This window comes from Rhinoderma darwinii, chromosome 3 (genome assembly GCF_050947455.1).
Source record: "Rhinoderma darwinii isolate aRhiDar2 chromosome 3, aRhiDar2.hap1, whole genome shotgun sequence".
NCBI lineage: Eukaryota > Metazoa > Chordata > Amphibia > Anura > Rhinodermatidae > Rhinoderma > Rhinoderma darwinii.
The window spans coordinates 5,357,542-5,370,899 of NC_134689.1; the positions used below are offsets into that span (position 1 = coordinate 5,357,542).

At 46.8% G+C, this 13,358-nt stretch overlaps 1 protein-coding gene across 1 annotated transcript; it reads left to right on the top strand.

Moving 5' to 3' along the window:
• Window positions 1–418: 418 nt before the first annotated feature.
• On the top strand, window positions 419–13,294 carry TULP3 (TUB like protein 3). The gene is made up of 7 exons (XM_075859793.1): window positions 419–610; window positions 1,209–1,260; window positions 2,101–2,269; window positions 4,491–4,868; window positions 11,907–12,010; window positions 12,087–12,284; window positions 13,157–13,294. The coding sequence occupies exons 1-7, from the start codon at window positions 576–578 to the stop codon at window positions 13,277–13,279; spliced, it is 1,059 nt and encodes a 352-aa protein (XP_075715908.1). The 5' UTR covers window positions 419–575; the 3' UTR covers window positions 13,280–13,294.
• The last annotated feature ends 64 nt before the right edge of the window (window positions 13,295–13,358 follow it).

The following is a 13,358-nucleotide window of genomic DNA, read 5'->3' on the forward strand; positions in this document are numbered from 1 at the left end:
AGAGTCCAGTGGCGGCGGCGGCTTTATACCGCTCCATCTGATGCTTGGTGATGTAAGGCTGGCATGCAGCTGCTCGTCCCAGATGACATGAAGCTCCCAGGCACATGTGCGGATGTTAATCCCAGAGGTCTGTACTCCGCAGTTATGGAGTTAGGAGAGTGTTGGCAAAAAATGTATGTATCAGGGCGAGTGCCGGATTTTATACACCAAGGGGAATGACTGAAGGAACATCTGAAATCAATGATTAGGCGGGGGGGCACATACTTTTCTGCATATACTGTGTGTGTATATATATATATATTGTGTGTATGTTATGTACCAGGCTCTTTGTGTTACACATAAAGTTTGGCATGTTCAACCAAAAAAACTTTTGTGTCTCCCCCCAGTGTTTACTTAGCCCCGCCCCTCATTCCTCAGTGGTGACCCCGCCCCCAAGACGCTGAGTAGTTCTTACAACCAATGCCGTGAGACTGCTGACCAATAGGAAGGCAGGACACTGCCAGGTGCGGTTGTTAGGAGCAGGCTGGTTACTAAGGGACTGGTCTCGGGCTTCTAACGGGGAGAGAAGCTGCGAAATGGACTCCAGCGGAGATTGGGGAACCGGCGCCAGGTACAGGGGTGACGGGGGCTTCTCCTCAGATCTCATATACACAGACCCCATCATCTTCACCTCACCCTGCTCTAATACACAGACCCCCGTCATCATCATCATCACCCTGCTCTAATACAGACCCCCCCGTCATCATCATCATCATCACCCTGCTCTAATACAGACCCCCGTCATCATCATCACCCTGCTCTAATACACAGACCCCCGTCGTCATCATCATCATCACCTGCTCTAATACACAGACCCCCATCATCATCATCACCCTGCTCTAATACACAGACCCCCATCATCATCATCACCTGCTCTAATACACAGACCCTCATCAACATCATCCTCATCATCAACTGCTCTAATACACAGACCCCCATCATCCTCATCATCATCACCTGCTCTAATATACAGACCCCCATCATCCTCATCATCATCACCAGCTCTAATACACAGACCCTCATCAACATCATCCTCATCATCAACTGCTCTAATACACAGACCCCCGTCATCATCATCCTCATCATCACCAGCTCTAATACACAGACCCCCATCATCCTCATCATCACCTGCTCTAATACACAGACCCCCTATTATTTTTTGTTCTCAGCATCTTGGACGATGAAAATGCCCGGCTGCGCCAGCTCAAGCTTCACAACCAGGTATAAGTATTGGGGTGTCGGGGGCACGGCCTGATGTGATACATTTCTGTATTGATTAGTTTTTTCCTGTTCCATCTTCTCGGTGCTGGATAATATCGGGGGGGGGGGGGGAGGGATATGTCGGGGGAGGGGGGATATGTCTGGGCGGTATGTCGGGAGGGGGGGGGGGTGATATGTCGGGGGGGGATATGTCGGGGGGATATATGTCGGGGGGGTGATATGTGGGGGGGATATGTCGGGGGGGGATATGTCGGGGGGGGGGATATGTCGGGGGGTGATATGTCGGGGCGGTATGTCGGGGGGTGATATGTCGGGGCGGTATGTCGGGGGGGGGGTGATATGTCGGGGGGTGATATGTCGGGGGGGGATATGTCGGGGGTGATATGTGGAGGCGATATGTGGGGGGGATATGTCGGGGGGGGGGATATGTCGGGGGTGATATGTGGAGGCGATATGTGGGGGGGATATGTCGGGGGGGATATGTCGGGGGGGATATGTCGGGGGCGATATGTCGGGGGCGATATGTCGGGGGCGATATGTCGGGGGGATATGTCGGGGGCGATATGTCGGGGGGATATGTCGGGGGCGATATGTCGGGGGCGATATGTCGGGGGCGATATGTCGGGGGCGATATGTCGGGGGGGTTATGTCAGGGGGGATATGTCGGGGGCGATATGTCGGGGTGTGAGGATTAATGCAATATTTCTTTGTAATCTTTAATCCGTGCTATGACCTGAAGTGCGATAATCTTCTTATCTGAGCCCGGGGCCCCGCCTGGATTTATTCACGGGTGGTCCGGCCGCTTTCCTTCATGATGTCGATTCTCTTCCCTGTGTCTAGCGGACCCTCCTGGAGCAGAAACAGAGACGGAAGAGGCAGGAGCCGCTCATGGTGCAGCCCAACCAAGAGCCCAGAGCACGGCGCGGACGAGCCAAGAAGAGCGAGGAGCAGGCACCCCTCATGCAGTGTCAGACCCCCCGATCCGCACCCTCAGATGTCGTCTTACATGGTAAGCAGGGGGTCTATAATGAGACCCCGACAAGGTTTATACATTCAGCTAAAGTAGAGAGTCCTCTGCGACCATGGAGGGGTAAATCACCCACAGTGAGGCTCCTACCCATCCGGAGTGCCCGTTATCAGCCCCCAGAACTGCCTCACATGTCCTCACCCCATCCATTGATAAGGCCAGTAGTCTGCAATCCGTCACTCTCCAACTGTTGCAAAACTACAACTCTCAGCATGTCCTAAAATTCTTAGGCTGTAGCGCCTCACCCCTTCAAGCCCAGGACTTGGCGTTACACAGTGTTGTGCCCGTGGGCTCCTTTAAGATGATAATGGAAAGCTAGGGAGCTACGTGTGTGGCGAGTAAGGGAAAGTGGCGGTCTACGTCATGGCCTTAAAGCGTTAGGAGTGCCCGCTGTGAGCCCCCAGGGAAGAGCCGTCTCCGGCCAGGAATCTCCTCCTTTTTACAGCTGCTGCTTATAGGAGTATAAGGCCGGGTTCCCACGTAGCGTAAACGCTGCGGAATTTCCGCAACGGAATTGTGTGCGGAAATTCCGCAGCATTTCCAGCTTCAGCAAAGTGGGTGAAATTTAAAAAATCTCCTGCCCACGCAGCGTAAAAAACCCCGCAGCGTAAACGTTATTAAATTGACCTGCGGTGCCGAATTTAATTCCATGTCAATTTCTGCTGCGTTTTCGTTGATTCTCTGTTGCGGGATTTCCTAATTAAATTCAATGGGGATGTAAAACCCGCAAGAGAAAGCCAAGCGTTTTGCGGCGTATTCGCAACTACGGAAAAAAAAAATCCTACTTACCCAGAACGCCCTCCTCCTCCCTGCAGTCCGGTCTCCTGAGATGACGTTCCATCCCATGTGACCTCTGCAGCCAATCACAGGCTGACATCAGAGGGGGTAAGTATGAACGGTTTTCTAACGCAGCGGAAATTCCGTCCAAAGAACTGCACCACAATGTACTGAAAATCTGCCGCGTATCACAGGAGCAGCGGGGGTGAGAACTGAACCAACCTCCGCACACTGCGGTAAAAATCTGCCGTGTCGCTGGTTTTCTGTTGCAGGTTTTTTCCAGTGAATTCAATTGGGGAAGTAAAACCCGCAACAAATAGTAATTATTGCGATTTCTGCGGCAGAGAAGCGGCTCCCGCCTCAAAAATCTCAAATCAGATTAAAAAAAAACAACTTTGATTTAAAATTGATAAAAGGTTCATACTTACCCCCTGGCTCTTGTCATAGCGACGCTTTCTTCTGTTCTCCGTCCAGGTCGGCCTCGTGGGATGACGTTTCATCCCATGTGACTGCTTAAGCCAATCACAGGGCTGCAGCGGCATCCCAGGAGGCCGGGCCGCATAGAGACCGGAGGGACGTGTCGCTATGACAATAGAGGACAGTGTAAGTATTCGCTTTTTTGGGGGGGTTTTCAGCGGAGATTCGGCCATAAAAACTGCACCACGATTTGGTGCAGTTTTTTGGGCGGAATTCCCTGTGAGTCCCTGGACAGGTACGCTGTGTACTTTTATGTAGCGTATCTGCCCTGTGTGAACACAGCCTATCTGTGACTGGTTACTACTATAAGCGACAAGTTGCAGTGTTGGTGTCACACAGGCGGGAGGTGGGCAGATTGTGCTCTTCACTGACGGTTGCAGTTGCTCTTCACTGACGGTTGCAGTTGCTCTTCACTGACGGTTGCAGTTGCTCTTCACTGACGGTTGCCGTTTCTCTTCACTGACGGTTGCCGTTTCTCTTCACTGACGGTTGCCGTTTCTCTTCACTGACGGTTGCCGTTTCTCTTCACTGACGGTTGCCGTTTCTCTTCACTGAAGGTTGCAGTTGCTCTTCACTGACGGTTGCAGTTGCTCTTTAAAAGAAAAGAAGAAGCGAGCAACTTCATATTGAAAATGTCACTTCTTGGTCATTACGAGTGATCTCCAGTAGATGGCAGCACAGTACAGTGCGGGGGTCCCAGTCTGAGATTTCATTGGGCATTTACTGTAATGAGTTTTTATGCCGGTGTGTGCAGGGTTAATCTGACGGTACGGGGCATTACTGGATGGACTCAATATCACCGTCTTTCTACCGCCCAACATGAAGCCCAGCGCAGCAGTCGTGTCATTACATGTCTGTCTTTGCCTCCGCCTGCTCCTGAGTGGCTCTTGTGGTGGCTGCAGGTTCAGTGTCTTCTGCTCTATTAATGATCACACATTGTAACCTGCAGGAATAGACGGCCCAGCGGCGTTCCTCACCTCAGAGAGCCACGATCCCGAATATAAGATTCACATTCTGTCAGTGGGAGAAACCTGTCCTGATGATATCACATCCGACGACTCCAGGCCCAACTCCAGCGAGGTGAATGACGGGTCCGGATCAGCTCACAGCAAAGTCTCCTCAAGAGAAGGGAAAAGCAAAGCTCGAATACCTGAGAAGAAAAACCCTTCTGCTCCTAGCAACAACCAAAGCGCCTTAAAAGACGTAAAGACCATTTTTTCTCCCAGCGAGTCTATAACCAAACCTGACTCTGAAGAAGAAGAAGAGGAGACCCCAGCAAATCCTGATGTGTCCAAGCGTGACCTTCAAGAAATGCTACAGGAGAGGGGTGAGTGTTCCCGTATATAGATTCATCATATACAGTTTGATATTACTTATCCTGTACTGATCCTGAGTTACATCCTGTATTATACTCCAGAGCTGCACTCACTATTCTGCTGGTGGAGTCACTGTGTACATACATTACATTACTTATCCTGTACTGATCCTGAGTTACATCCTGTATTATACTCCAGAGCTGCACTCACTATTCTGCTGGTGGAGTCACTGTGTACATACATTACATTACTTATCCTGTACTGATCCTGAGTTACATCCTGTATTATACTCCAGAGCTGCACTCACTATTCTGCTGGTGGAGTCACTGTGTACATACATTACATTACTGATCCTGAGTTACATCCTGTATTATACTCCAGAGCTGCACTCACTATTCTGCTGGTGGAGTCACTGTGGACATACATTACATTACTTATCCTGTACTGATCCTGAGTTACATCCTGTATTATACTCCAGAGCTGCACTCACTATTCTGCTGGTGGAGTCACTGTGTACATACATTACATTACTTATCCTGTACTGATCCTGAGTTACATCCTGTATTATACTCCAGAGCTGCACTCACTATTCTGCTGGAGGAGTCACTGTGTACATACATTACATTACTTATCCTGTACTGATCCTGAGTTATATCCTGTATTATACTCCAGAGCTGCACTCACTATTCTGCTGGTGGAGTCACTGTCTCCATACATTACTTATCCTGTACTGATCCTGCGTTATATCCTGTATTATACTCCAGAGCTGCACTCACTACTCTGCTGGTGGAGTCACTGTCTCCATACATTAGTTCTCCTGTACTGATCCTGAGTTACATCCTGTATTATACTCCAGAGCTGCACTCACTACTCTGCTGGTGGAGTCACTGTGTCCATACATTACTTATCCTGTACTGATCCTGAGTTACATCCTGTATTATACTCCAGAGCTGCACTCACTATTCTGCTGGTGGAGTCACTGTGTACATACATTACATTACTTATCCTGTACTGATCCTGAGTTATACCCTGTATTATACTCCAGAGCTGCACTCACTGTTCTGCTGGTGCAGTCACTGTGTACATACATTACATTACTTATCCTGTACTGATCCTGAGTTACATCCTGTATTATACTCCAGAGCAGCACTCACTATTCTGCTGGTGGAGTCACTGTGTACATACATTACATTACTGATCCTGAGTTACATCCTGTATTATACTCCAGAGCTGCACTCACTATTCTGCTGGAGGAGTCACTGTGTACATACATTACATTACTTATCCTGTACTGATCCTGCGTTATATCCTGTATTATACTCCAGAGCTGCACTCACTATTCTGCTGGTGGAGTCACTGTGTACATACATTACTTATCCTGTACTGATCCGGAGTTATATACTGTATTATACTCCAGAGCTGCACTCACTATTCTGCTGGTGGAGTCACTGTGTACATACATTACATTACTTATCCTGTACTGATCCTGACTCACATCCTGTATTATACTCCAGAGCTGCACTCACTACTCTGCTGGTGGAGTCACTGTGTACATACATTACTGATCCTGAGTTATACCCTGTATTATACTCCAGAGCTGCACTCACTATTCTGCTGGTGGAGTCACTGTGTACATACATTACTTATCCTGTACTGATCCTGAGTTACATCCTGTATTATACTCCAGAGCAGCACTCACTATTCTGCTGGTGGAGTCACTGTGTACATACATTACATTACTTATCCTGTACTGATCCTGAGTTACATCCTGTATTATACCCCAGAGCTGCACTCACTATTCTGCTGGTGGAGTCACTGTGTACATACATTACATTACTTATCCTGTACAGATCCTGAGTTACATCCTGTATTATACCCCAGAGTTGCACTCACTATTCTGCTGGTGGAGTCACTGTGTACATACATTACATTACTTATCCTGTACTGATCCTGAGTTATATCCTGTATTATACTCCAGAGCTGCACTCACTATTCTGCTGGTGGAGTCACTGTGTACATACATTACATTACTTATCCTGTACTGATCCTGAGTTATATCCTGTATTATACTCCAGAGCTGCACTCACTATTCTGCTGGTGGGGTCACTGTGTACATACATTACATTACTTATCCTGTACTGATCCTGAGTTACATCCTGTATTATACTCCAGAGCTGTACTCACTATTCTGCTGGCGGAGTCACTGTGTACATACATTACATTACTGATCCTGAGTTACATCCTGTATTATACTCCAGAGCTGCACTCACTATTCTGCTGGTGGAGTCACTGTGTACATACATTACATTACTTATCCTGTACTGATCCTGAGTTATATCCTGTATTATACTCCAGAGCTGCACTCACTATTCTGCTGGTGGAGTCACTGTGTACATACATTACATTACTTATCCTGTACTGATCCTGAGTTACATCCTGTATTATACCCCAGAGCTGCACTCACTATTCTGCTGGTGGAGTCACTGTGTACATACATTACTTATCCTGTACTGATCCTGAGTTACATCCTGTATTATACTCCAGAGCTGCACTCACTATTCTGCTGGCGGAGTCACTGTGTACATACATTACATTACTTATCCTGTACTGATCCTGAGTTACATCCTGTATTATACTCCAGAGCTGTACTCACTATTCTGCTGGTGGAGTCACTGTGTACATACATTACATTACTTATCCTGTACTGATCCTGAGATATATCCTGTATTATACTCCAGAGCTGCACTCACTATTCTGCTGGTGGAGTCACTGTGTACATACATGACATTACTTATCCTGTACTGATCCTGAGTTACATCCTGTATTATACTCCAGAGCTGCACTCACTATTCTGCTGGTGGAGTCACTGTGTACATACATTACATTACTTATCCTGTACTGATCCTGAGTTACATCCTGTATTATACTCCAGAGCTGCACTCACTATTCTGCTGGTGGAGTCACTGTGTACATACATTACTTATCCTGTACTGATCCGGAGTTATATCCTGTATTATACTCCAGAGCTGCACTCACTATTCTGCTGGTGGAGTCACTGTGTACATACATTACATTACTTATCCTGTACTGATCCTGACTCACATCCTGTATTATACTCCAGAGCTGCACTCACTACTCTGCTGGTGGAGTCACTGTGTACATACATTACTTATCCTGTACTGATCCTGAGTTATACCCTGTATTATACTCCAGAGCTGCACTCACTGTTCTGCTGGTGCAGTCACTGTGTACATACATTACATTACTTATCCTGTACTGATCCTGAGTTACATCCTGTATTATACTCCAGAGCAGCACTCACTATTCTGCTGGTGGAGTCACTGTGTACATACATTACTTATCCTGTACTGATCCTGAGTTACATCCTGTATTATACTCCAGAGCAGCACTCACTATTCTGCTGGTGGAGTCACTGTGTACATACATTACATTACTGATCCTGTACTGATCCTGAGTTACATCCTGTATTATCCTCCAGAGCTGCACTCACTATTCTGCTGGTGGAGTCGCTGTGTACATACATTACATTACTTATCCTGTACTGATCCTGAGTTACATCCTGTATTATACCCCAGAGCTGCACTCACTATTCTGCTGGTGGAGTCACTGTGTACATACATTACATTACTTATCCTGTACTGATCCTGAGTTATATCCTGTATTATACTCCAGAGCTGCACTCACTATTCTGCTGGTGGAGTCACTGTGTACATACATTACATTACTTATCCTGTACTGATCCTGAGTTATATCCTGTATTATACTCCAGAGCTGCGCTCACTATTCTGCTGGTGGAGTCACTGGGTACATACATTACATTACTTATCCTGTACTGATCCTGAGTTACATCCTGTATTATACTCCAGAGCTGCACTCACTATTCTGCTGGTGGAGTCACTGTGTACATACATTACATTACTTATCCTGTACTGATCCTGAGTTATATCCTGTATTATACTCCAGAGCTGCACTCACTATTCTGCTGATGGGGTCACTGTGTACATACATTACATTACTTATCCTGTACTGATCCTGAGTTACATCCTGTATTATACTCCAGAGCTGTACTCACTATTCTGCTGGCGGAGTCACTGTGTACATACATTACATTACTTATCCTGTACTGATCCTGAGTTACATCCTGTATTATACTCCAGAGCTGCACTCACTATTCTGCTGGTGGAGTCACTGTGTACATACATTACATTACTTATCCTGTACTGATCCTGAGTTACATCCTGTATTATACTCCAGAGCTGCACTCACTATTCTGCTGGCGGAGTCACTGTGTACATACATTACATTACTTATCCTGTACTGATCCTGAGTTACATCCTGTATTATACTCCAGAGCTGCACTCACTATTCTGCTGGTGGAGTCACTGTGTACATACATTACATTACTTATCCTGTACTGATCCTGAGTTACATCCTGTATTATACCCCAGAGCTGCACTCACTATTCTGCTGGTGGAGTCACTGTGTACATACATTACTTATCCTGTACTGATCCTGAGTTACATCCTGTATTATACTCCAGAGCTGCACTCACTATTCTGCTGGCGGAGTCACTGTGTACATACATTACATTACTTATCCTGTACTGATCCTGAGTTACATCCTGTATTATACTCCAGAGCTGTACTCACTATTCTGCTGGTGGAGTCACTGTGTACATACATACATTACATTACTTATCCTGTACTGATCCTGAGATATATCCTGTATTATACTCCAGAGCTGCACTCACTATTCTGCTGGTGGAGTCACTGTGTACATACATGACATTACTTATCCTGTACTGATCCTGAGTTACATCCTGTATTATACTCCAGAGCTGCACTCACTATTCTGCTGGTGGAGTCACTGTGTACATACATTACATTACTTCTCCTGTACTGATCCTGAGTTACATCCTGTATTATACTCCAGAGCTGCACTCACTATTCTGCTGGTGGAGTCACTGTGTACATACATTACATTACTTATCCTGTACTGATCCTGAGTTACATCCCGTATTATACTCCAGAGCTGCATTCACTATTCTGCTGGTGGAGTCACTGTGTACATACATTACATTACTTATCCTGTACTGATCCTGAGTTACATCCTGTATTATACTCCAGAGCTGCACTCACTATTCTGCTGGTGGAGTCACTGTGTACATACATTACTTATCCTGTACTGATCCTGAGTTAGATCTTGTATTATACTTCAGAGCTGCACTCACTATTCTGCTGGTGGAGTCACTGTGTACATACATTACATTACTCATCCTGTACTGATCCTGAGTTACATCCTGTATTATACTCCAGAGCTGCACTCCCTATTCTGCTGGTGGAGTCACTGTGTACATACATTCCATTACTTATCCTGTACAGGTCCTGAGTTATATCCTGTATTATACTCCAGAGCTGCACACACTATTCTGCTGGTGGAGTCACTGTGTACATACATTACATTACTGATCCTGAGTTACATCCTGTATTATACTCCAGAGCTGCACTTACTATTCTGCTGGTGGAGTCACTGTGTACATACATTACATTACTTATCTTGTACTGATCCTGAGTTACATCCTGTATTATACTCCAGAGCTGCACTCACTATTCTGCTGGTGGAGTCACTGTGCACATACATTACATTACTTATCCTGTACTGATCCTGAGTTACATCCTGTATTATACTCCAGAGCTGCACTCACTATTCTGCTGGTGGAGTCACTGTGTACATACATTACATTACTTATCCTGTACTGATCCTGAGTTACATCCTGTATTATACTCCAGAGCTGCACTCACTATTCTGCTGGTGGAGTCACTGTGTACATACATTACATTACTTATCCTGTACTGATCCTGAGTTACATCCCGTGTTATACTCCAGAGCTGCACTCACTATTCTGCTGGTGGAGTCACTGTGTACATACATTACATTACTTATCCTGTACTGATCCTGAGTTAGATCTTGTATTATACTCCAGAGCTGCACTCACTATTCTTCTGTTTTTTATTGGAAAACAGTCTGCAGTCTTTTCTTCAGATTCCCCTTAACAGCTTCTATTTGGGGTGGGGTGGGGTGGGGGGGGGGATCACTTTTAGCTTTTCCTGAAGATGTGCCTGGTGTAAATAATTCAAATCATCTTTGCAAACTGTGCAGATACTGACCAAGCAGGGAATGCTGGGAGATTTCAGCTTTGAAGCCTACAGTATGGTGAATGCAGCTCAGGATCAGTACAGGATATGTAATCTATTTAAAACATGACCCCACATTCTATGCGCGGGATGTTTTTCTATAATCTGTACAACAGTTTGTAGTTTGATCATGTTTAATTTTGGATTTTTCTTCGGTTTGAGGTGTAATTGCTGTTATCAGAAGGAACGGTCTGTTATTAGATTATTATAAGGCAGTATTTTCATTGGCATCTGGTGCCCGCTCTGCAAACGTGAGGGTAGTGGGCACGAAACAACGGGCAGATCACAATGACACCCGCAACAGCAACACTGTTCAGAAGGGTCAGAGCTCCATCACTTAAAGGGGTTGTTCCACAAAACACATGTATCCCCCATCTCACAGGATAGGGGATACATGTGTGATCATTGGGGGTCCGACTGCTGGGACTCCCAGCGATAGGAGAACGGGGAACTGAAAGTCCCCCAAAGTGCTCCATGAGAAGCAGCGGACTTCCGGGGTCTTTGTCCGGCTTGTGTGACCGGCAGCTCCATAGAAATGAATGGAGCGCCGGTCACACATGCGCACAAGCACAACCGGTGCTCCATGGAGCGCTTCAGGGGACTTTCCATCCCCCGTTCTCCTCATCACTGGGGGTCCCAGCGGTCGGATCCCCAGCGATCACACATGTATCCCCTATCCTGTAATGTCCAGGGGGCACAAGGAGGAGAAGGCCCCAGGGTCCTAGAGAGCTCCCAGGCCTGTATTATGGTAGTTGGACTGTAATGTCTTGTGGTGCAGTTCTTCCTTCCATCCACAAGAGGGCGCAGCTACATAACATTATGCACTTCTTATAGGCATATTAGACAGTCTAAAGTATGATGAAGAATCTTCAGATGAGGGGGAGACAGAATCCGGCAGCATTCGTCCCGGATCTTCCTCCAGCAAAAAATCAGTGACGGTGAGTAATATGTTCCGGAATTTACCAGCGATCGGGCGGTCTCCTCATGTATGAACCATTGCTGTCTGTTTCACAGGACTCGGCCTCCGCAGAAACTGTTCCAGCAGCACCACCTGGAGACGCAGTGGATGTGGGAGACCTGAAGGAGTTTGCCGTCCGTCCAGCGCCTCGTGGCGTCACTATAAGGTGCCGAATCAGCCGTGACAAGAAGGGGATGGATCGCGGACTGTATCCAACCTATTTCATGCACCTTGAGAGGGAGGACAGCCGGAAGGTGCGCAAAGAGGTCTCAACTTAAGGGGTTACCCCACCAATACAATTTATCACCTATCCACAGTGTTTGATCGTTCACAAGAATAGGGTTCCCGAGTCCCTTGAATGAGCAGAACGGCGGTCACGCAGGCGCGCCGCCGCTCCATTATTCTCTATGAATTAGCCGAGCGCTGTCCTCCGCTATCTCCAGCATTCCCAGAGAGAATGATGGGAGTGGCAGTGCCCATGCGTGTCCGTCGCTCCATTCATTCATTCATATTATTTGGACCCCTGTTCTCTTGATCGGTGCGGTTCTTGTGGATTGGTGATAGGTTGTATGGGTGGAATAACCCCTCTAAAGGGGCTGCACGATCCCTTTTTGCTAGGAGGATCCTTTGACTATAAACTGATCAGGTTATCCCGCTACTGGAACTCCCAGTGATCAGCTGCAATCTGTAAAGGGAACCCCGGCCGCCACTGTTCAATTCCCCTGCAGCGCCACCACAGGGGAAAATAAGCATTACACAGGTTCTCCGTGAAATCAATGTACTGAACGGACATGCCGGGTCCTCCAGAGTGAGAGATGCTCTTTGTAGCTGCGCTCTGTTAAGCGACGCTCCACCTTCTATGGTTTTAGTTCTGTTATAAGCAGCCAGTAATCTGCAGGGCACAGGAGGATGTACATCGGGTGAGGACTGTTACTGGGATGTGCACGTATGTTTCCCAGCGTGTTGTTTATGCTGCAGGGGACAGTGGCGTTATATTCTGGACTTCTAGTTATGCAGTTTCCTCATAAAATCATGAGTGGCTCTAAAGGTGGCGTGTCACTTTAAGAGGGTAAGACCAGGACACATTTACCTCACCCCCCCCCCCCCCCCTACTTCTCACTTGCAGGTTTTCCTTCTTGCTGGTAGAAAGAGGAAAAAAAGCAAAACCTCCAATTACCTGATCTCCATCGACCCCACTGACATGGCGCGGGAAGGCGGCAGCTTTATAGGGAAACTCAGGTACGTATGACAATACATAATAGGAATATATCATATAGGAGGAATATATAAAACTAGCTTTTATACCCGGCGTTGCTCGGGTGGGTGAC

Coding starts and splice junctions, on each gene's coding strand:
- TULP3 (XM_075859793.1), top strand. CDS start 576: ATGGACTCCAGCGGAGATTGGGGAACCGGCGCCAG. Junction 1,261..2,100: donor AGCTCAAGCTTCACAACCAG/GTATAAGTATTG, acceptor CCCTGTGTCTAG/CGGACCCTCCTGGAGCAGAA. Junction 12,011..12,086: donor CCAGCAAAAAATCAGTGACG/GTGAGTAATATG, acceptor TCTGTTTCACAG/GACTCGGCCTCCGCAGAAAC.